Source organism: Rana temporaria, chromosome 3 (genome assembly GCF_905171775.1).
Source record: "Rana temporaria chromosome 3, aRanTem1.1, whole genome shotgun sequence".
In the NCBI taxonomy this organism is placed as follows: domain Eukaryota; kingdom Metazoa; phylum Chordata; class Amphibia; order Anura; family Ranidae; genus Rana; species Rana temporaria.
The window spans coordinates 424001554-424026964 of NC_053491.1; the positions used below are offsets into that span (position 1 = coordinate 424001554).

Here is a 25411-nt window from a genome sequence, read left to right on the forward strand (position 1 = left end):
GCTTCACAGTACATGACTGAGGTAGAACAGATGTCCCCAATTATAATAAAATTAGCTGCTATGACATATTAAAGAAATTCTGTACCCATACCCACCAATAACCAGACCACACCAGAGTTTGGATACAAATTGGCCATAGCAGCCTTTTATTAACATGTAACAATAGTAACAAAACATAATTCCTTTAGAACAGAAATATATGTATTAAAGTAGCTGATCTTTAGGGGCAGTACACTCAAAACTGGTTGATTTTATCTGCGGAACAATGGGCACCCAGCCGCAACACACCGGCTCGGAGACAATGACCAAACTATCCCCAGTTAACCTGTTGTTAACTGGAATGCACCCGAGAACGCCATACCATAGATGGGTTCCCAACCATTATACAAGGACGCCATACCACAGATGGGTCCCCAACCATTTCCCAAGGACACCATACAACAGATGGGTCCCCAACCATTACCCGATGATGCGATAACACAGATGGGTCCCCAACCATTTCCCGAGGACACCATACAACAGATGGGTCCCCAACCATTACCCGATGATGCGATAACACAGATGGGTCCCCAACCATTTCCCGAGGACACCATACAACAGATGGGTCCCCAACCATTACCCGATGATGCCATACCACAGATGGGTCCCCAACCATTAGACTGTAACTGATTATTTACCCGCCTCCAAAGACCACAACCGCCACATCGCACAAGTACCTTACCCTTGCGTGCCCCTCCACACCTGCAAAGCTCTCTGTAAAACCTTCCTGCAACCCCAGGAACCACAGAACCACAGTACCTTACCCACGGCATTGCAGTACCACCCCATCACTATTGCAGATACTGCCATGTGTCGGCTTCCAGATCCAAAATGTCTAAAACCTAGCCCACCATTTTTCACCACACATCTACCTACTTCTTTATTTACCTTAATGCATGCTTTATTTACCCCATCTACAGCCCGTGCCAGGCACCATGTAGTACAACCCACAGCATCAGAGTAGATAATTAACATGTCTGGGAAGGAAGAGCAAAATTCAAACATAACATTGTGAATGTGCTCACGCATGGACCCAACCCCCAAGACATTCCCACCCAGATGGAGCAATTGTATATATGGAGTAAATTTAAAAAGGGGAGCTGCGCTCTAAACTATTAGAAATAAATAAACATTGCATATTACAAAAAATTACAAAGGTGGACATAAATCAACATAATACGTGATGACACATTTGATAAGTGACAATACATGTCTGCAAGTCCCAATGATGATATAGGGAGCAATTGCATCCTTCAAAATGAATGATGTGTGGAAAACAGTAAAAAGGTATGTTTATCTTCCTCTTGTGAATAACACGATCAGATGAACAAACAGTTGTGAATCCACCACCACACAGAGTGCACGCTTACCAGCTTGCACAAGCTAACTCGCTTGTGGCTAATACCCAGCCAGGGCCTTTTCCGCCAGGGGTAACAAACAAATGGCAGATCCAAACACAGCAGCCTCTGAACACTACTAAGGGGCGCATAGACTTGGATGGTCACAGGGATTCAAGGGATCCAGGATCCTCACTCGTCAATCATGTTCTTCACACTTGACCTGGTGTCTTCTGCAGGTAAACGACCACAACATTCAGGGATATACAATGTAATACTGACTTATAATCACACACATAGGTTGGACTTGATGGGCTTGTGTCTTTTTGTTCAACCTCGCCTACTATGTAACTATGACCATGGTATAATCTTGGCAGCTGTGTAAGGTAGAATAAAAGGCTAGACCCGCAATTTTGTGATCCAGGGCCGAAACTGAAACCCCCTCACCACAATGCAATGCAATATAAGCAGCAAATAAGTTGAATATTCTGCAATGGCCGAGCCAATCACCTGATCTCAACCCAATTGAGCATGCATTTCACTTGCAGAAGGCAAACCTAAAGACAGAAAGACCCACAAACAAAGAACAACTGAAGATGGCTGCAGTTAGAGCCTGGTAAAGCATCAGAAAGGAGGAAATCCGGTCTTTGGTAATGTCCATGGATTCCAGACCTAAGGCAGTCATTGCCAGTAAAGAATTCTCAACAAAATTTTAAAAATTAACTGTAGCGCCCCCTTGCTTTCAACATGGGCACTACGCTAAAGTTAATGGGGAGTGGGAGAGTTACTTTGCTCCCACTCATGATTTGTTCAAATTTCGGGACCTCTGTCATTCCAGAATTGTCCACTGGGTCAGTCTGTGGTCCAGGGATGCAGTGCCATCCCTGGCCAGCAGTTGGTGCTAGAGGGGTTCTGGCAGAGAAAGCTTTCCCAGCAGCCAATTGGAGGAGTTTTCCCTCGCGGGGCATGCTGGGGGAGAGTATATCTGGGACAGGTGTCATGTGTTCAGAAATCTTCGCGGGGTCCCCGTTCCAGGTGTGGTACCCACCTTCAGGGTACGCGCATCCATGGACCCCGCCAGCGCGACCCACCTGGCCAAAGCTCAAGGCTGCATTGAACCTCATCTGGAGGTGAGAGGGGACCCCAGTGTTTTGCTGGGTTCCCGGGACCTATTGAGAAAATCCCAGTCTGGGATCGGGTGTCCGGACCACTGACAGGTATGCTTGCTATCATCCGGGGGCCTGTTTAAGGAAAAGTCTACTGGGAGGAGGTGCTCTTTGTTCACCCAAGTATTTTATTGAAATTGGCCTATGGCCGAAGCCCTGGAGCCGGGCCTGTGAGACAGACCTGCTCCTCCCAGACAGTTCATAGTGACACTTCGGCTGCCAGGCCCATCATAAGGGTCTGTCCGGGGGCACTTTACCCACTCCAAGTAGAGTGGCGACGAGTTACAGAAGTTGGTGCTACACAGAGTAGTGCTGACTGCTCCATTGCTATCTAGGCCTGATACTGCAAAGATCTCTCCTTCTATCCTTTCATCAACCTTGTCCTTCCGAAATGATGTTGATGTTGGCCGTGTTGGCCTAGAAATAAAGCATTGAAAACCCTTCAGTCACTGTCTGGACCTTCGCTCACTATTTGTTCCACCACTGCACCCCTCGAGCCATGTCAGGGTAACTTAATTTGCCGATCCCAAATCAATCAGCGGCTCCTTCGGGGGTGAGCGCTACATAACATTTTATTTATGATTACATTAATTTGTCCAATTACATTTGAGCCCCTGAAAATTAGGGGACTGTGTATAAAATTGGTTCTCTTGGGGATCAGGAAGGAATTTTTTCCCCTGCTGTAGCAAATTGGATAATGCTTTGCTGTTTTTTTTTTGCCTACCTCTGGATCAACTGTGGATGTGGAGTTGGGTGTATGGGATTGTATGGTATTATTATTATTTTATTTTTTTATGGTTGAACTGGATGGACTTGAGTCTTTCTTCAACCTGACTAACTACCTGCGGCGCAGCGTAACGTAACCCGTTTACGTTACACCGCCGCAAGTTTTCAGTCTAAGTGCCCGATCCACAAAGTAAACACGTCAGGCGCAAGGCGGCCCAATTCAAATGGGGCGGGTACCATTTAAATTAGGCGTGCTCCCGCGCCGGACGTACTGGGCATGCTCCGTTCGCAAATTTCCCTGACGTGCTTTGCGCGAAATTACGACGCGCCAACATGTTGAGAATCGCGACGTGCGTAACGTACTTACGCCGGGAAAACAAAAAAATTCAAAAGCGACGCGGGAAAGACGGGCATACTTTAACATGGTGGAGTAATTTTACACCATGTTAAAGTACCCCTATCTTTGCGACGGGAATCTAAAACTTGCGACAACGTAACGACGGGAAAAACCTTCGTGGATCGCCGTAACTCTAATTTGCATACCCGACGCTGGTTTTACGACGCGAACTCCCCCCAGCGGCGGCCGAAGTATTGCATCCTAGGATCCGACGGTGTAATTCAATTACACCTGTCGGATCTTAGGGCTAGCTATGCGTAACTGATTCTATGAATCAGTCGCATTGTTAGAACGGCCCTAAAACAGAGATACGACGGCGTATCAGGAGATACGCCGTCGTATCTCTTTTGTGAATCTGGCCCAGCGTAACTATGTAACTATGACTGCATTAGTTCTGGGTTTTTCGTTGTGTTTTCACCTTATCATTCTAAGCTGTGGTAAATGGTTTGTATCAATAATCTAACTCATGCATTTGCAGAAGGGCTTGTTCTGTTGAAAAGCAACAGATTTACTGGCTGGACCACCAGATGAAAATAAAGGAAAGCCTAATGCCGCGTACACACGATCGGAAATTCCGACGTAACACATTTATTGTCGAACAATTTAAGAGCATGGCCATCCAACATTTGTTGTAGGAAATTCCGACAACAATTGTCCGATGGAGCATACAGACGGTCGGATTTTCCGACAAAACACGTCCATCGGACAATTGCTGTCAGAATATCCGATCGTGTGTACAGGCCGTAAGAGAGAAGCTTATTTGTGGCTATGGGCAGCACTTCCTTGATACATTTTAGTTAGGGTTGTCCTGATACCGATACTAGTATCGTTATCGGGACCGATACTAAGCATTTCCCCGAGTACTTGTACTCGGGGAAAATGCTCCGATACTTCACCTGATACCTGACTTTCCCTGTATCCTCCTCCAGTTCCCCCCATCTGTTCTGCTCTCCCCCTCCACGCTCCGTGTCCCCTCTCCATGCCTCTGCTATCCTCGTGGGTTCTGCTCTCCCCCACCATGGTCTGTGTCCCCCCCTTCTGTACCGCTGCTATCCTCCTTGGCTCTGCGCTCCCCCTCCATGCTCCGTGTCCCCCCTCCGTGCCGCTGCTATTCTCCTCAGTTCTGCTCTCCCCCTCCATCCCGCTGCTCTCCCCTCCATGCCGCTGTTGTACCCCTCTGTTCCGCTGCTGTCCCCCTCCGTGCCGCTGCTGTCCACCTCCGTGCCGCTGCTGTCCCCCTCCGTGCCGCTGCTCTCCCCCTCCGTGCCGCTGTTGTCCCCCTCTGTCCCGCTGTTGTCACCCTCTGTGCCGCTGCTGTCCCCCTCCGTGCCGCTGCTGTCCCCCTCCGTGCCGCAGCTGTCCTCCTCCATGCTCCGCTCTCCCCCTCCATGCTCCGTGTCCCCCCTCCGTGCCGCTGCTTCCCCCCTCGTTGGTGTCACTCTCCATGTCCTCCTCCTCCACCCCCTCTGTCAGGATGGAGATCGGCGGTAGGAGCCGCTGAACCCAGCTCCTACCTTTTCCGAATGAACAGAGTCAGTGATCACTGACTCTGTTCATTCATATAACTGAAACATCGTAACCTGTGTTTACAATGTTTCAGTTTATGAATGGATTGGAGCCTCTGTCTTCTCTCCATTCACTTTCAGTGCAGCTGAAAAAGGGACTGTCCTTAGTGAGTGAGTGAGTAACTTGTATAGCGCAACAATGCAAACTTAATCACCTCAAGGCGCTTTGCATCCAGTGTTGTCCTGATCCTTTAGAAGAGGTGAGTCTTTAGTTTTTTCCTAAAAGCCTGATGGTTTTCTTCCAAGCGGATGGTCGTGGGTAGAGCATTCCAAAGCCGGGGTCCTTGGACTGCAAATCTACGTTCTCCCTTAGATTTGTAGCGGGATTTGGGGATTTGGAGAAGGTTTTGGTTGGTTGACCAGAGCACGCGCTTGGTGACGTAGGGTTTTATTTTCTCGCTTAAGTATTGGGGAGCGTTACCCTGTATACATTTGTGGGTGAGGCAGAGTGTCTTGAATGTCACCCGGTCCTGTATGGGCAGCCAGTGGAGGGACCTCAAGACCGGAGAGATTGGTTCCCACGGTTTTTTACCTTTCTCTGTCTCAAAGGGGAGATGTCAGAGGTCTGTTAAGACCCCTGATATCTCTCCAAAGCCCCCCAACATGGCTAAGAAAAAAAATATAGCAATAAATAAAAATAATTATTGTAAAAAATAATACATATTAAAATTAAAAAAAAAACACACTGACACCATCCACCCCCCCAAGAAAGCATTGTAAAAAAAACAACAACAATTTTTGAACATTTTTAATTGTAAAATAAAAAAAAATACTGACACATGACATAAAAAAAAAGTATCGGTAATCGGTATCGGCGAGTACTTAAAAAAAAGTATCGGTACTTGTACTCGGTCTTAAAAATGTGGTATCGGGACAACCCTAATTTTAGTACATGGGGGCCAGGGAGGACAATGACAAGCCAAAAATAAACTCCCTGGTATGAGCATTTGTTATTTGACTTCAGATCCACTTCTTTGCAGAGTTTTCTGATTTTAGTTCTTTATATCCCCTGGACAGCCTCAACAACTGGTATCGGTAAACAGGACTGGACAATTACATCTACACGAATCTGCAGTAGAGAGATGTTTCTTGAAATGTGACAACCACCCAGTCTATGTGATTAGCGTGATTGGAAAAAGACGAACAGGAAAATCATTTCTAATGAATTGTCTTATGAACATACTTCGTAATATGGTAAAACTGACAGATAAGTAACTTGTTCAGATTTATATTATAGATCAGGCTCATTGAAAACAGTAACTAAGAAGTTGTGCTCCTAACATGGTCATTTCAAAACATATGGCCTTTTTTGCCCTATTTGTTAAAACTGAACACCAATGCACTTATCTGCTAAAGCGACTTCTCTATCAATATGGTGTTGGCTCTCTATCTTTCTAGTAAAAATGTGATTGGGAAAAAAAAAACTTGAATATGCAATTAAATGGTTACATTATACAATTTAATTGCATATTCAAGTTTTTTGTACAGCATCACATTTTTGGATTATAAAAGTTTTGGGGATGTAATTAGAGCCCACTCGGTTCGTATAATTTTATAACAAACAGACTTTGTCGCATACTATACTGTATATACGCTATATACATATATTACTGTTATGTACACTAAATTACCGAAAGTATTGGGACACCTGCCTTCACACGCACATGAACTTAATTGGCATCCCAGTCTTAGTCCATACGGTTCAGTATTGAGTTGGCTCACCCATTGTAGCTATAACAGCCTCAGCTCTTCTGGGAAGGTCTATGGGAACGTTTGGCTATTCTTCCAGAAGCGCATTTGTGAGGTTCATCCCAAAGGTATTCTATCGGTTTGAGGTCAGGTTAAGTTCCTCCACCCCAAACTCCCTCATCCATGTCTTTATGGACCTTGCTTTGTGCACTGGTGCACAGTCATGTTGGAACAGGAAGGGGCCATCCCCAAACTGTTCCCACAAAGTTGGAAGCATGAAATTGTCCAAAATGTCTTGGTATGCTGACACCTTAAGATTTTTCTTCACTGGAACTAAGAGGTGAAGCCCAACCCCTGAAAAACAACCCCACACCATAATCCCCCTCCAAGAAATGATTTGGGCCAGTGCACAAAGCAAGGTCCATAAAGACATGGATGAACGAGTTTGGGGTGAAGGAACTTGACTGGCCTGCACAAAGTCCTGACCTCGACCAGATAGAACACCTTTGGGATGAATTAGAGCGGAGACTGAGAGCCAGGCCTTCTCGTCCGACATCAGTACCTGACCTCACAAATGCGCTTTGGTAATATAGGGCCAGATCCACAAAAACCTGACGTAACTTAAAAAATCCAATTTAAGTTACACTGCCTTAAAGTTTCTACCTAAGTGCCTGATCCACAAAGCACTTATCTAGAAATTTCAGGCTGTGTAACTAAAATTCCGCCGGCGCAAGGCGTTCCTATTCAAATGGGGCGAGTCCCATTTAAATGAGGCGCGCTCCCGCGCCGGCCGTACTGCGCATGCGCAAAGTTACGTTACGCCGAGTTTTGAGGATCGCGACGGCTTAAAGTTGCGTCGGGGAAAAAAAAATGACAGCGGCATGCATTCCTGAGGGAGAACTCCATGCCAATTTTCAAAGAAAAAACCGGCATGGGTTCCCCCCCCAGGAGCATACCAGGCCCTTAGGTCTGGCATGGGTTGTAAGGAGACCCCCCCACGCCGAAAAATTGACGTAGGGGGTCCCCCTACAATCCATACCAGACCCGTATCCAAAGCACGCTACCCGGCCGGCCAGGAAGGGAGTGGGGACGAGCGAGCGCCCCCCCCCCCTCCTGAGCCGTGCCAGGCCGCGTGCCCTCAACATGGGGGGGTTGGGTGCTCTGGGGCAGGGGGGCGCACTGCGGGCCCCCCCACCCCAGAGCACCCTGTCCCCATGTTGATGAGGACAGGACCTCTTCCCGACAACCCTTGCCATTGGTTGTCGGGGTCTGCGGGCGGAGGCTTATCGGAATCTGGGAGTCCCCTCAAATAAGGGGGCCCCCAGATACCGGCCCCCCACCCTAAGTGAATGGATATGGGGTACATCGTACCCCTATCCATTCACCTGGAGGCAAAAAGTAAAAGTTAATAAACACACAACACAAGGCTTTTTAAAATATTTTAATATTCTGCTCCGGACGCCCCCCCTGTCTTCGTTATTAGCTCAATTAGCAGGGGGGGCTTCTTCTTCCACTCTCCGGGGGTCTTCTCCGCTCTCCGGGGGGGGTTTCTTCTTCCGCTCTCCGGGGGGGGCTTCTCCGGACTCCGGGGGGGCTTCTCCGGACTCCGGGGGGCTTCTTCCATCTTCTCCCCTCTTCCGCTCTTGACTCGGCGAACCCCGGTTCTTCTGCAGCTCTCCGGTGCCTTCTTCTTCAGCGCTGGCTGCCTGCTATGTTTGTGTGTTAGCTCGATTTCAAACAGGCAGCCAGCGCGGTCTTCTGTGGCGTCAGGGTCTTCTGGTCTTCTGTTCTTCCGATGTTGCCTCGTCGCCTGTTGTCGCTGTAATGATGGAAGCGCGCCTTGCATCACATTTATATAGGCATCACCGTCCCATCATGCTCCGGCAGGTACCCACGTGGTGGGTGCACGTGGGTAGGCACCCACCACGTGGGTACCTACCGGAGCATGATGGGACGGTGATGCCTATATAAATGTGATGCAAGGCGCGCTTCCATCATTACAGCGACAACAGGCGACGAGGCAACATCGGAAGAACAGAAGACCAGAAGACCCTGACGCCACAGAAGACCGCGCTGGCTGCCTGTTTGAAATCGAGCTAACACACAAACATAGCAGGCAGCCAGCGCTGAAGAAGAAGGCACCGGAGAGCTGCAGAAGAACCGGGGTTCGCCGAGTCAAGAGCGGAAGAGGGGAGAAGATGGAAGAAGCCCCCCGGAGTCCGGAGAAGCCCCCCCGGAGTCCGGAGAAGCCCCCCCCGGAGAGCGGAAGAAGAAACCCCCCCGGAGAGCGGAGAAGACCCCCGGAGAGTGGAAGAAGAAGCCCCCCCTGCTAATTGAGCTAATAACGAAGACAGGGGGGGCGTCCGGAGCAGAATAATAAAATATTTTAAAAAGCCTTGTGTTGTGTGTTTATTAACTTTTACTTTTTGCCTCCAGGTGAATGGATAGGGGTACAATGTACCCCATATCCATTCACTTAGGGTGGGGGGCCGGTATCTGGGGGCCCCCTTATTTGAGGGGACTCCCAGATTCCGATAAGCCTCCGCCCGCAGACCCCGACAACCAATGGCAAGGGTTGTCGGGAAGAGGTCCTGTCCTCATCAACATGGGGACAGGGTGCTCTGGGGTGGGGGGGCCCGCAGTGCGCCCCCCTGCCCCAGAGCACCCAACCCCCCCATGTTGAGGGCACGCGGCCTGGCACGGCTCAGGAGGGGGGGGGGGCGCTCGCTCGTCCCCACTCCCTTCCTGGCCGGCCGGGTAGCGTGCTTTGGATACGGGTCTGGTATGGATTGTAGGGGGACCCCTACGTCGATTTTTCGGCGTAGGGGGGGTCCCCTTACAACCCATACCAGACCTAAGGGCCTGGTATGCTCCTGGGGGGGAACCCATGCCGGTTTTGTTTTTTACAAATTGCCGTGGAGTTCTCCCTCGGGAAAGCATACCAAATGCCGTCGCTGGAATGGGCTTTTACAAGGTGTAACTAGTTTACACTTTGTAGAACGAGCCCTAATTTTACACTTGCAAAATAACACTTACGGCGCAAAAAGGAAGCTAGAAAGCTTTGTGGATCGCCTTAAGTGCTAATTTGCATACTAGCAACGGCATTTCGACTCGAAATGCCCCCAGCGGCGGATGCGGTACTGCATCCTAAGATTCGGCAGTGTAATTCAATTACACATGCCGGATCTTCTGTGTAACTTTGGAAAAAGCCTTTTGAGGATCGTTTCCAAAGTTACACACAGACTGAACAGCAGTTAAGTCGGAGTATCTCTTTTGAGGATCTGGCCCATAGTGTATAAGACTCCCATATCCCAAGTATGTTTTTCAGAAATAATTTACACACATCCACTACTAGGTCCTGTAATCTATTTTTCAAGAAATTGTTATGCTGTGTTTTTCCCCCTCTTTGTAACGTCCTCCGTGGGCTCTCAAACCTTTCTTTTTCCCTCTCACTTCCATTTTCAAAAAGCAATGCATGTTAGTTGTAGTCAAGTGCACTACTCTGTGCGCTCTACATTTCCCATAGTCCATTAGCCATCTTGGGAGAGAGAAAGAGAGGGCAGCTATATTCTTAGGCCCCATACACACCATAGAATCTATCCGCAGATAAATCCCATCAAATGGGTTTCTGCGGATAGATCCTATGGTGTGTACACGCCAACGGATATTTATCCGCAGATAAATCTCCCCTGGGATGGATTTCCAGCAGATGGATATTTGCTGACATGCACAACAAATCCATCTGCTGGAATCCATTCCAACGGATGGATCCGCTCGTCTGTACAGACTTACCGGATCCATCCGTCTAAAGGGATTCCCCGCACGCGCCGTAATGATTTGACGCATGCGTGGAATTCCTTATATGACAGCGTCGCGCCCGTCGCCGCGTCATAATAGCGGCGACGGCGCGACACGTCATCGGCAGAGGATTTCAGCGCGGATTTCAATGCGATGGTGTGTACACGCCATCGCATAGAAATCCTCTGAAATCCTCGAGAGGATTTATCCGCGGATACGGTCCGCTGGACCGTATCTGCGGATAAATCCTCTCGTGTGTATGGGGCCTTAGAGTCGGTTCACACTCCAGCCGCACGACTTCGGAGGCGACTCTGCAAGTCGTCCTGAGGACGACTTCAGAGGCGTTTTGCAAAACGACTTCTGTATAGAAGTCAATGCAGGTCACCCCGAGCCGCCCCCGAAGTCGTACAGGAACCTTTTTCTAAGTCGGAGCGACTTACGTCGCTCCTATTAGAACGGTTCCATTGCATTGAATGGGACGCGACTCGTCAGGCGGCTCAGCCGCCTGACGTGTCGCCCCAGTGTGAACCGAGTCTTACAGTAGGAACATAATGAATGTAGCCATCCTCTAACAAAAAGTCAGAACACAGCAGCTAAAAAAAAAGAAGGAATTTGGAGTTAAAGAAGGCTGATACCAATAAAAGAGACATTTTTGAGTTAGGAATACATACTTGAATTTATATTTTTTATATTTTTTTAAAATCAGAGATGAGTGTCACTTTAACTGGTCCTCACTTATCAGGCAGTGTTGCCAACCTACCAGATTGAAATTTACTGGCGGAACACCAAAAATGTACTGGCACAGCCAAGATTTTACTGTCAGTTTACAAAAGTTACAAAACTACATCTTTAAGCGCAAATTTCAGTATTTAGGCTACAAACAAGTACACTAGGCAAATAGCAATGTGATTTAAGGGAGATATTAAGGTAAAAAAACATATTTTTGTTATTTTTGATATAATAAGGGGGGATTATTAAAGTGGAGGTTCACCCAAAAAATACATTTTTAACAGTAGATTGGGCCTAATTACGTGAAGCAGAATCGGGTGTTTTGATTAAAATCAATGCAGTACTTACCTTTTTTGAGATAGATGTTCTCCTGCTGCTTCCGGGTATGGGCTGCGGGACTGGGCGTTCCTATTTGATTGACAGCCTTCCGACCGTCGCATACAGCGCGTCACCAGTTTCCGAAAGTAGCCGAACGTCGGTGCGCAGGCGCCGTATAGCGCCGCACCGACGTTCGGCAACTCGTGACACGCTGTATGCGACCGTCGGAAGGCTGTCAATCAAATAGGAACGACCAGTCACGAAGACTATACCCGGAAGCGGCGGGAGAACATCTATCTCAAAAAAGGTAAGTACTGCATTGATTTTAATCAAAACACCCGATTCTGCTTCACGTAATTAGGCCCAATCTACTGTTACATTTTTTTTTTTCGGGTGAACTCCCGCTTTAAGTCCATCAGTTTTTGTCACCCATGTCCAACTGGAGAGATTTCCCCTTCACTTCTGTTCCATAACCACCACAGAAAGTGAGGGGAAATGCCTGGTAGCTACTAGGATCACCAGAATTTATGTTCCCAATTTTAAAGACCCCCTGCCACCATCACCTCCTGACACCATCACCCCCTGCCACCATCATCACCCCCTGCCACCATCATCACCCCCTGCCACCATCAGACATCAGCCCCTGCCACCATCATCACCCCCTGTCACCATCATTACCCATCACTCCCTGCCACCATCATCACCCCCTGCCACCATCAGACATCAGCCCCTGCCACCATCAGACATCAGCCCCTGTTACCATCAGACATCAGCCACTACAACCATCATCACCCCCTGCCACCATCATTACCCATCACCCCCTGGCACCATCATCACCCCTTGCCACCATCAGACATCAGCCCCTGCCACCATCAGACATCAGCCCCTGCCACCATCAGACATCAGCCCCTGCCACCATCAGACATTAGCCACTACAACCATCATCACCCCCTGCCAGCATCATTACCCATAATCCCCTGCCACCATCATCACCCCCTGCCACCATCAGACATCACCCCCTGCCACCATCAGACATCACAACCATCATCACCCCCTGCCACCATCAGACATCACCCCCTGCCACCATCACCCACTACAACCATCATCACCCCCTGCCACCATCATCACCCCCTGCCACCCATCAGACAAATCACCCCCTGCCACCATCATCACCCCCTGCCACCATCATCACCCCCTGCCGGATTAGGCTTGACACCTAATCCGAAAGATAAGGTGACGGTCCTGGGGGTTATCCTGGACGAAAAACTAAGTATGATTCCCCAGGTTAGACAATCGGTGTCGAGAGCCTCCCATTTTCTATGACTTATCCGCAAGGCAAAACATCTCCTGACCCAAGACCAGAGGAAAGACTTAGTCCAGGCACTAATTATTTCTCGCCTTGACTTTTCAAATGGAGTCCTACTAGGCATTCCAATGAAATGGTCTAAGAAACTGCAGCTGGTGCAGAATCAAGCAGCCAGGCTTATCTACAATCTCCAAAAGCAAGACCATATCAGCCCTGTGCTCAAAGAACTTCACTGGCTCCCTGTTACAAAACGGGTCAATTTTAAAATCCTCTGTCTGATCTACAGGGGCTACCACCAGCTGGGCCCACAGTTCCTATCAGATCTGACTCCACACTATATACCTAGACGCTGTCTTCGCTCAGCCGACAAAGCTCTACTCATTGGCAATACTGACAGGCTAATTTCTATAGGAGGAAAACGGATTGGCTCCGCGGGGGCGACTCTCTGGAACCAAATCCCGCTTAACATTCGCATCTCCCGAAGCCTATATGCGTTCAGGAAGAAGCTGAAGACCTGGCTATTCTGCCAAGCATTTCAATCCTAGGCCAATTTTTCTTCGCTGATTTCTTTTTTTTTCTTCTCCCTTCTCTTTTAATTATGCTCCCCACGCCAGAACATCCGGGCTATTTTGTCACAAAGCGCTTTGGCACCACCGACCGGTGGTATATGCGCGCTTCCCAAATAAATAGTGATAAATAAAAATAAATAAATGCCACCATCAGACATCAGCCCCTGCCACCATCAGACATTACCCACTACAACCATCATCACCCCCTGCCACCATCATCACCCCCTGCCACCATCAGACATCAGCCCCTGCCACCATCAGACATCACAACCACCATCATCCCCTGCCACCATAATTACCCATCACCCCCTGCCACCATCAGACATCACAACCATCATCACCCCCTGCCACCATCAGACATCACCCCCTGCCACCATCAGACATCACAACCATCATCACCCCCTGCCACCATCAGACATCACAACCATCATCACCCCCTGCCACCATCAGACATCACCCCCTGCCACCATCACCCACTACAACCATCATCACCCCCCGCCATCCAGACATCACCCCCTGCCACCATCATCACCCCCTGCCACCCATCAGACAAATCACCCCCTGCCATCCATCAGACACCACCCCCTGCCGCCATCATCACCCCCTGCCACCCATCAGACAAATCACCCCCTGCCAACCATCATCACCCCCTGACACCATCATCAACCCCCTGCCACCATCACCTCCTACAACCATCATCACCCCCTGCCACCCATCAGACAAATCACCCCCTGCCAACCATCAGACATCACCCCCTGACACCATCATCAACCCGCTGCCACCATCACCTCCTACAACCATCATCACCCCCTACCACCAGACATATCACCCCCTGCCAGCCATCAGACATATCACTCCCTGCCAACCATCAGACATATCGACCCCTGCCAACCATCAGACATATCACCCCCTGCCAACCATCACCTCCTACAACCATCATCACCCCCTGCCACCACCAGACATATCACCTCCTGCCACCATCAGACATCATCCCCCTGCCACCATCAGACATCATCCCCTGCCACCAGAGGAAAGACTTAGTCCAGGCACTAATTATTTCTCGCCTTGACTTTTCAAATGGAGTCCTACTAGGCATTCCAATGAAATGGTCTAAGAAACTGCAGCTGGTGCAGAATCAAGCAGCCAGGCTTATCTACAATCTCCAAAAGCAAGACCATATCAGCCCTGTGCTCAAAGAACTTCACTGGCTCCCTGTTACAAAACGGGTCAATTTTAAAATCCTCTGTCTGATCTACAGGGGCTACCACCAGCTGGGCCCACAGTTCCTATCAGATCTGACTCCACACTATATACCTAGACGCTGTCTTCGCTCAGCCGACAAAGCTCTACTCATTGGCAATACTGACAGGCTAATTTCTATAGGAGGAAAACGGATTGGCTCCGCGGGGGCGACTCTCTGGAACCAAATCCCGCTTAACATTCGCATCTCCCGAAGCCTATATGCGTTCAGGAAGAAGCTGAAGACCTGGCTATTCTGCCAAGCATTTCAATCCTAGGCCAATTTTTCTTCGCTGATTTCTTTTTTTTTCTTCTCCCTTCTCTTTTAATTATGCTCCCCACGCCAGAACATCCGGGCTATTTTGTCACAAAGCGCTTTGGCACCACCGACCGGTGGTATATGCGCGCTTCCCAAATAAATAGTGATAAATAAAAATAAATAAATGCCACCATCAGACATCAGCCCCTGCCACCATCAGACATTACCCACTACAACCATCATCACCCCCTGCCACCATCATCACCCCCTGCCACCATCAGACATCAGCCCCTGCCACCATCAGACATCACAACCACCATCATCCCCTGCCACCATAATTACCCATCACCCCCTGCCACCATCAGACATCACAACCATCATCACCCCCTGCCACCATCAGACATCACCCCCTGCCACCATCAGACATCACAACCATCATCACCCCCTGCCACCATCAGACATCACAACCATCATCACCCCCTGCCACCATCAGACATCACCCCCTGCCACCATCACCCACTACAACCATCATCACCCCCCGCCATCCAGACATCACCCCCTGCCACCATCATCACCCCCTGCCACCCATCAGACAAATCACCCCCTGCCATCCATCAGACACCACCCCCTGCCGCCATCATCACCCCCTGCCACCCATCAGACAAATCACCCCCTGCCAACCATCATCACCCCCTGACACCATCATCAACCCCCTGCCACCATCACCTCCTACAACCATCATCACCCCCTGCCACCCATCAGACAAATCACCCCCTGCCAACCATCAGACATCACCCCCTGACACCATCATCAACCCGCTGCCACCATCACCTCCTACAACCATCATCACCCCCTACCACCAGACATATCACCCCCTGCCAGCCATCAGACATATCACTCCCTGCCAACCATCAGACATATCACCCCCTGCCAACCATCAGACATATCACCCCCTGCCAACCATCACCTCCTACAACCATCATCACCCCCTGCCACCACCAGACATATCACCTCCTGCCACCATCAGACATCATCCCCCTGCCACCATCAGACATCATCCCCTGCCACCATCAGACATCATCCCCCTGCCACCATCAGACATATCATCGGGCTGCCTGTCTCAATTTTTTTCTGAGAGACTGTGAGTGCACTCACCACACCACCAGGCTCAGTCAGCCTCAGCAAGGCAGGGGTCCGTTAACTTGCACCAGTGCGGTCCAGTCCAAGTCCGCGCAGTGACTCCCACACGCGCCAGCGTCTGCTGCTCTGTCCACTCCACCACGATGCTCCTCAAATCCGCCCGCTCAAACACATCATTGGTTGCGCGGCAGGTGGGCTGGGCTTAGCAGAGGTAGCAGGAAGGCTCGACTTAGGAGGAGCCTGAGGATTGTACGTTATCGGCAAATTCCAGAGCCGGTCGCCGCAATTTTTACTGGCACTTTTCTCCTGCCACAGACTTTCACGGACAGGAGAAAAGTGCCCTGTTTTTACGGGCTGTCCGTAATTCTACAGACGGTTGGCAACACTGCTATCAGGTGTACTTGATATGTTTCCATTGCATGCAGCATATATAGACTTCGCTTAAATCTAACCTAACCATTGTATAAAAAGGTTTTGTAAGGTGTTTCTAAATTGCTACTTAATTTAATAGGAGAAGAGAGATCATGATTTAAAAGAAGATGAACCCCTGAATGGTTTCCGATGGGGGTCTGGCACTGATATTGTCACTGAGGGTATCTGGATTTGGGGTAAACCCTTCCTTCTGGAGAACAACGGACAGAAGGTAAGTACCCGACTCTGATTTACATGTATGTCCTGTACCATATTTTACTTGCCCATCAAACTGTTTATAAGTGCTTTACCAATGTAACAGGTACATTCCATTCCAATGTCGGTGATTTTCAGTCATGGTGTAGTTGCATACATTTTCAAATACATTTGGAAAAGACAGTGCTGCATCAAAGCACCTCTGATAAGTGAAGTCCCCAACTTTAAATTATCTGAGTTACCAGCTATGGGACATATATCAGAATGCACAGAGAGGCAGTCCTTTTCTCCTCAAATCAGTATTACCTCTCGATCTCTAGAAGTATTTACGCCATTCATGACGGGCAATTTTTTGCTATTTAACACTGCGTTAGTTAAACTGGTAATTGCACGGTCATGCAATGCTGTACCCAAATTTGTATATCTTTTTTCACATAAATATAACTTTATTTTGGTGGTATTTGATCACCACTGGATTTATTTTATATTATATAAACGAAAAAAGACCAAAAATTATAAAAAAAAACGATATTTTTTTCGTTCTGCTATAAAACATCCAATAAAAAAATTATAAATAGGGCTGCGGAAATTAACGATTAATTCCTCGATTAATCGTTAATTTCTTTGATTGATCAAAATAATTTTGTTCGAGTACGAGATCCGCGGATTGAGCTACGTGGTCTCGCCCATAGGAAAGGCCGCAGCTTCGACCTAGTTCCGGAGCCGGGGCCATCTTGGTACACCCGGCGGCAGCCTATTAGCGGCGTGCTGACGTCATCGTCTGCTGCCTGTGAGTGTGCTTTCTATTTTGGGAGATGTGGACATTACGGGGGAGATGTGGACATTAGGGATGAGCTTCGAGTTTGTGTCGAACTCATGTTCGACTTGAACAACGCCTGTTCGGCGATCAATTTGGGGTGTTTGCGGCAAATTCGAAAAGCTGCGGAACACCCTGTAAAAGTCTATATGAGAAATCTAAAGTGCTAATTTTAAAGGCTTATATGCAAGTTATTGTCATAAAATTGTACCAATGCAATTTTTTTTTTTAAAACTGTTTTTTTTTTGGGAGCAGTAATTTTAATAATGATTAAAGTGAAACAATAAAAGTGAAATATTAAAAATTTTGTACCTGGGGGGGGGGGGTGTATAGTATGCCTGTAAAGCAGCGCTTGTTTGTTGAAGAAAAAAAGTAATTTAAAATCACTCGCGGCTATAATGAATTGTCAGCTCCCGGCAATACAGAGAAAAGTCATTCATACAAAGACTGGAGACCGAGAGTGGATTACTACCGCTGGAATCTTTTTTTTCATTTTTATTTTTAACTAGCTGAATACCCGGCGTTGCCCGGTCTTCCTATCTTAACCTTTTGGGGAGGAAAATCATAGTAATATAAATATACCCATCTTTTATATAAGGGTGTAGGTAAGGGTTAATTTAACTGTCATATATTTTTATTTGGCATATAAGTAATATGTGTACCAGGTATTATTGAAATATCTCCAGGCGTACAGAAGTTATGTGGGAACATACATTTCCCATTGATTTGCATGGGACTTTAAACAAAACCCCAGACCCTCACAAATGGGGGTAGTTAAGGGATAAATTAACTATCCTATAGTTTAAGTGGACACATAAGTAACATGTGACCAAGTGTTATCGAAATATGTACAGCCGTTTGGAAGTTATGAAGTAACATGTATTTCCCATAGAGTTGAATGGGACTTTAAAGAAAAACCCCGACCATGGCAAATGGGGGTGGGTAAGGGTTAAACCACCTATCCTATGTTTGTTGCTGACATATAAGTAACATGTGTGCCAAGTTTCATGTTAATATCTTTAGCCGTTTGGACTTGATGCTGGAACATCCATACATACATACATACATACACACACACACACGTTGAGTTTTATATATATAGATAAAGGACTTTCCCAACTGTGTTGAATTTGGGGGGACCCCACGCATTTTCTTTTTTTTAATAGATTTTTCTCTTTATTGCTGGGAGCTGACAATTCATTATAACCCCGAGTGATATTAAATGACTTTTTTTCCTTCAGAAATGACATTTTGTGCAGGGACAATTCTAAGCACGAGAAACAAGCGCTGCTTTACAGGCATACTATACACTCCCCCCCCCTCCCAGGTTTGAAATTTAAAGGAATATTTCACTTTTATTGTTTCACTTTAAGCATTATTAAAATCACTGCTCCCGAAAAAACAGTAGTTTTTAAAACTTTTTTTTGCATTGATAGATGTCCCCTGGGGCAGGACCCAGGTCTCCAAACACTTTTTAGGACAATAACTTGCATATTAGCCTTTAAAATTAGCACACAAACTTTTGGTCTGTTCGCAGGTTCTGGTGCGAACCGAATGGGGAGGTGTTCGGCTCATCCCTAGTGGACATTACGGGGGAGATGTGGACATTACGGGGGAGATGTGGACATTACTGGGGGAGAAGTGACAATTACTGGGGGAGATGTGGACATTATGGGGGACATGTGGACATTACGGGGGGAGATGTAGACATTACTGGGGGGAGATTGGACATTACGGGGGAGATGTGGACATTACTGGGGGGAGATTGGACATTACGGGGGAGATGTGGACATTACTGGGGGAGATGTGGACATTACTGGGTGAGATGTGCGGACATTACTGGGGGAGAGGTGTGGACATTACAGTTATAATTAATCGAACACGAAAATTTTAATCAGTAACAGCCCTAATTATAAAATCACATTTCTTCATAAATTTAGGCCAAAATGTATTCTGCTACATGTCTTTGATAAAAAATCCTAATAAGTGTATATTGATTGGTCTGTGTGAAAGTTATAACATCTAAAACTGTGGTATATATATATTGTAATGTTTATATAATTTTTTTTATACCTGTATAGACAGTGATCAGCAACTTTTAGTGGAACTGTGATACTGTGGCGGGCTGACTTTCACCAGCTCTCTGCTCACGGATCTCTGAGAACCAAATTATCGGTGGTGTTTGATCGTTCGGCTCTTATGCCCCCGTACACACGATCATTTTTTAGCATGAAAGAAAACGTTGTTTTTCAGCATGTCCAAAAAACGACGTTTTTCCAACTTAAAAACGATGTTGCCCACACACCATTGTTTTAAAAAAATGTATGAACAAAGCGCGGTGACGTACAACAAGTACAATGACACTCTAAAGAGGAAGTTCTATTCGCCTTTTTGGGCTGCTTTAGCTGATTCCTTGTTAGTAAAAGACGATTTGCGCTTTTTTGTCTGTTACAGCGTGATGAATGTGCTTACTACATTATGAACGGTAGTTTTACCAGAACGAGCGCTCCCATCTCTGTCGTTTAAGCCCACACACGATAATTTTTTACAACCCGAAAAACTATTTTTTTTTAAAACGACGTTAAAAAATGCAGCATGTTCGAAAAAAAAAAAAAAATTGTAATTTTTCAGAAACTGAAAAACGATGTGCAGCCCACACACAATCATTTTAAATTATGTTTTTTAAAAACAACGTTTTTTTCATGCGGAAAAATGATCGTGTGTACGCGGCATAAGTGTTAGGCTGGATTCACACCTATGCATTTTTAGTGCTTTTTGCATTTTGCACTACAGAACGTGTTTCATATGAAACCATGTTAAATGGACTGCAGTGCAAATCTGCAAAATGCAAAAAACACAAAAAATGCATAGGTGTGAATACAGCCTTAGACCCAGAGGGGGACAGATGCAGCATCCACCTAGGTAAACAATCCTATACTTCTGTTTTAACATATAGAGGTGATCAAAGGGTTAATTGTGTACCTAACAATGTGTAATGTGTGAAGCTTTTTACTAAATATCTGTTTGTTCTGATTGTTAGCTCCCTCTGTACAGCCCTCTGACACAGCCAATCAGCAGGTCTCAGCCATGAATCATTGGCTGAAACCTGTTGACAAAATCCTGCTGTGTCCAATCACAGTGGGAGTCAGCCAAGGTCGGGGGGTGCGCAGACCCTGAACCCGGAAGACACTGCTGACGTACAGGTACATGTTTGTGCCTGTATGAGCTGCTCGTCCGCAGTAAAAGATGGATGGCGATCAGCAAGTTGTTAAACTCAGTGGCCCGGATTCACAAAGCACTTGTGCCGACGTATCTCAAGATACGCCGCGTAAGGGCAAATGTTCGCCGTCGTATCTGTGCGCCGGACCCACAAACTAAGATACGCCTAAAAACAGGCTTCATCCCGTCTAAGTAACTTGCCTACGCCGGCGTAGCGTGGGCGCATATTTAGGCTGGACGCATGTGGCGCTCCCATTGATTTTCTATTCAAATATGCAAATGAGGGAAATACGGCGATTCACGAACGTATGTGCGCCCGACGCAGGCTACGCGATGTGCGCGTAAGTTGTATGTCCGGTGTAACGTTAAGCACCATAAAGGAGGTGTAACCCAGCACTAGACATGCAAAGGTCTGCACCAGGGAACACAAGCCGGCGTATTTTATGGAGTTTACGTTGGACGCGTGTGTGGCTGGGCGTAGGTTACGTTCACGCCGTAGGCAGTGATCCGGCGTATTTTAGGCAGTTGTTCCGACGTGGTTATGAGCATGCGCAGAGGGATGCGTCCTCGTCTCGGCGCATGCGCAGTTGGTGATACGTATCTGTCTGGCGCTCGGCCCATCATTTGCATGGGGTCACGCCTCATTTGCATGACTCACGCCCACTTCCACCTACGCCGACTTATGCCTTTGAAACCCAGCGCAGTGGGGGAGCTAAGAAGAGGAAGATTAGGCCTGCCCCGTGCAAATCTATTGCACAGAGTAGGTAAGTATGATATGTTTGTTATTAAGCCCTTACCCTAGCAAAAAAAAAAAAAAAAGCCTAATAATACAAAAATAAATAAAAGCCAATGGAAAAGCTAAAGAAAAATGAAATAACTAGCAACAAATGATGCAACAGATACGTTTTCCCATTTGGCTAATAAAAGAAAACACCAACGCTCCGAAACGCTGTATAAAACTGTTCAAGTCGCACATAAAAACACGCAAAAAAACACCTGAAAAACACTTTAAAATGCTACGCTCAGCTGTGAATGCAGAGAATGGGACCAAGTGAGTATAGGGTGAGGGCTGCTTAATGCTGTCTAACCCATCAATAGTCACAGGTCAAGGGTTGACTAGGATTTTTCTAGGCACTGATAACACAACCAGGTAATAGCATAACAATTTTTTTTTAACATAAAAGAAACTATACAATGTTAAAACATTTGGGCCAAACCCCACAGTAGAAAACAGCATTGTTGGTAACAAAAAACTCCATATATCTGTTAAAGTGGAGCAGGCCAGGACCTTGACCGGTTTCGCAGAATTACCGCTTCTTCAGAAGGATCTGTATTATATATAATATAATTGACAAAAGACAAGCAAAATTATACAAAAACATAGTAGATATAAAATTACAACATTTTAACATTGAAAAGCAGTCAGGTATCAAAAAAGGTGTCAAATGCTCACCTAAAAATGGTTCATGGGCCAGGCATGGGCTCAAATACCCCCGCGGCGCACAAAGGGGAATAATGTGACAAGCTCTGATAAAGTAAGTAAAATTCTTTAGTAATGCTATTAAAGGATTAGTGAGTAAAAGGGACCACAACATGTAAATGTGGATGGAAAAGGTAATGAATGGAGTGAGGGAAAGGAAGTGAAGGAAAGAGGGAAGGGAAGGGAGGAGGGGGAAGTGGGGAAGGATGAAGGGAAGAGGGGTAGAACAGGGGAGAGGGAAGGGAAGGGGGGGCAAAGGAGGGGCGGGGGAGGAAAAAAGAGGGGGGGCGGGGGGAAGTGAGGAAGGAAAGTACAGAAGAGAAGGGAATAGTCCTGGGAGGAAGACCTTTATAACCCTTTCCAGCTTTATGCAAGTCAACAATTATTAATCGTAGGCCTTCTGAGAGCTCTTTTGTGCGAGGCATCATTCACATCAGGCAATGCCTCTTGTGAAAAGCAAACCCAGAACTGGTGTGTCTTTTTTATAGGGCAGCTGTAACCAACACCTCCAATCTCATCTCATTGATTGGACTCCAGTTAGCTGACACCTCACTCCAATTAGCGCTTGGAGATGTCATTAGTCTAGGGGTTCACATACTTTTTCCACCTGCACTGTGAATGTTTACATGATGTGTTCAATAAAAACATGGTGACATTTAATTCTTTGTGTGTTATTAGTTTAAGCAGACTGTGATTGTCTATTGTAGTGACTTAGATGAAGATCAGATCAAATTTTAGGACCAATTTGTGCAGAAATCCATATCATTCCAAAAGGGTTCACATACTTTTTCTTGCAACTGTATGTTCCAGATGGTTGCCCAGTTCTCAGGAAAGCAAAGGAAATAGTCAAAACTAGCGGGAAGCTGAAACATTGAGCAGACCTAACTAATCACTTAGACCTAACTAATCACTGATTACAGTAAGCAGAACTAGATTTACCTAACACAACAATTACAGCCACACTGGTTACAATGAAAGAATCTAAATTTAACTAGCAAAAAAAATTCTGAACACTATCTTGGAGGGTTTGGGATGATGAACGTTGATGGAGTTGGTGGGAGTTTTATATTTCAGTATTTATTTATTTTTTTGAAGAGTCAATCCTGGTTAGAGCTGCATCTTGAAAAATTCTCAATGCCTTGCCAGCAATGTGACAATTTCTCAATTTGGTTCCCTACAGATGGCTGTATTTCTTCTGGACACTGAAGGCGCTGAGAATGAAGCATATCATGAAAGTGCAAGCATGAAGCTTCATGTATTAACCATGATGATCAGCTCTCACCTTGTAAGTAACAGCTAAAAACCATACGTAGCATTGGTGATCCTGGTCACACAAATGCTTGTCTTTTCCCCAACTAAATACACCAATGGATGAATCATTGCCATCTGTTTATTGGTTCAAAAATACTAGCTGCAGATTTATTATAATGTTTGTAGTATGTCATACTTGCTCTGTGTGAGAATTTTGCACAGAGCAACCCTGAACCTCCTCTTCTGGTGTCTCCCACCAGTGCTCCTGGCTCCTCCCCCCTTCAGAGTGCTCTCTTAGCAAGCCACTTTCTATAAGGGCACTGATGTGGGCTCAATCCTGAGCCAGGGTGTGTGCATCTATTGACACACACAGCCCCCTTACTCCCTCCTCACTGAATTTGATTGACAGAAGCAGGTGCCAATGGCTCCCTCTGCTGCCACAGTGTCTAGAGAGGAGGGAAAGAGAGAGAAGCACTGGATCGAGATCAGGCTCAGGTAAGTAGAGTGGGCGCTGATCTCAGATCTCTTTTACCTGATGCAAACTTTGTAAACCCTTCTGCCTTTGCAAAAACTTTAAATTGGACCTGAACTCAAGAAAGTGAGGATTTGCAATGTAATAGGGAACATCTAGAAATGTTACAAAAGGACAAAAGGACATGACGTACAGGTTGTACTTAAAAAAAATGCATTAAAGAATTAAATTAATTAAAAATTTAAATATCCAAAAACGATGGGTGGTCTTTTTCGTTTAAGACCACCTCTCAAAAGTGGGTGGAACTCCACTTTAAGACATTGGAGTGAGATCTGGTGATGCCATTACTGTGCTGTCCATTGTTTTCCTTCCTGGTGACATAGAGACTACATCTGCCAAGATGACTGCAATCGGCTGCAGGGCGACAACAGGAAATTCTAGTGACTGGTCCTTTGCCCTCTGGCTGCCAATTTAGGGCACAAGTTTCAGAGTTCAGTTCCTCTTCAACATGCATTGAAAATGCATAAAAATCTTTTTTTTAGCAGTACAGTTCTCATCTGTGTGATTTTGTGTGGGACGATGCACTAAAAAATCCTGTAAAACCACTCAACTCAACCTTATTACCCATTGTTCACTGCTTAGCCACCTAAAATTCAAGTTATAGTAACTTTCTCAGATTGTTGCCATCCATGTCCTGTATTTAAAATTGTGATTTATTTTTAATGTTTCAGGTGTACAATGTGAAAGGCAATGTGCAAGAGACAGACATAAACTATCTTGAGGTAAGAAGATCTTCATCTATTTAATTTTAGTAAAGCCCACGCTCTTGTTACATTTTATATAAACAATTTATACCCATGGGTAAAATGGGTTCCATCTATATACAGTTTTTATTTTTAAAACCAGAAAGAATATAGGGCCAAATCCTCAAAAGAGATACGACGGAGTAACTGCTGTTACTCCGTCGTATCCCTGGTCCTAACTATGGAACTGATCCACAGAATCAGTTTCCCATAGTTAGGACGAAGATCCGACATGTGTAATTTGAATTACACTGTCGGATCTTAGGATGCAGTACCGCATCCGCCGCTGGGGGCATTTTGCGTCGAAATGCCGCCTCGGGTATGCAAATTAGGACTTACGGAGATCCACGAAGCTTTTCAGCTTCGTTTTTTCTCCGTAAGTTTTATTTTGCTAACTCAAAATTAGGGCTGCTTTTACAAGGTGTAAACTGTTTACACCTTGTAAAAACAGACCTTTCTTGCTCG

General features: G+C 46.5%; 1 protein-coding gene across 2 annotated transcripts in view; it reads left to right on the forward strand.

The window, feature by feature from the left end:
• Window positions 1-25411, forward strand: part of LOC120933167 (RING finger protein 112-like) — a 105252-nt gene that overhangs the window by 14035 nt on the left and 65806 nt on the right. The window contains exons 3-6 of one of the 2 annotated variants that reach the window (XM_040346213.1): window positions 6248-6424; window positions 16789-16920; window positions 23601-23705; window positions 24875-24925. In XM_040346213.1, the coding sequence (XP_040202147.1) occupies window positions 6248-6424; window positions 16789-16920; window positions 23601-23705; window positions 24875-24925 (465 nt within the window). The remainder of the gene's footprint in view (window positions 1-6247; window positions 6425-16788; window positions 16921-23600; window positions 23706-24874; window positions 24926-25411) is intronic. The other variant, XM_040346214.1, reaches the window with a different exon arrangement.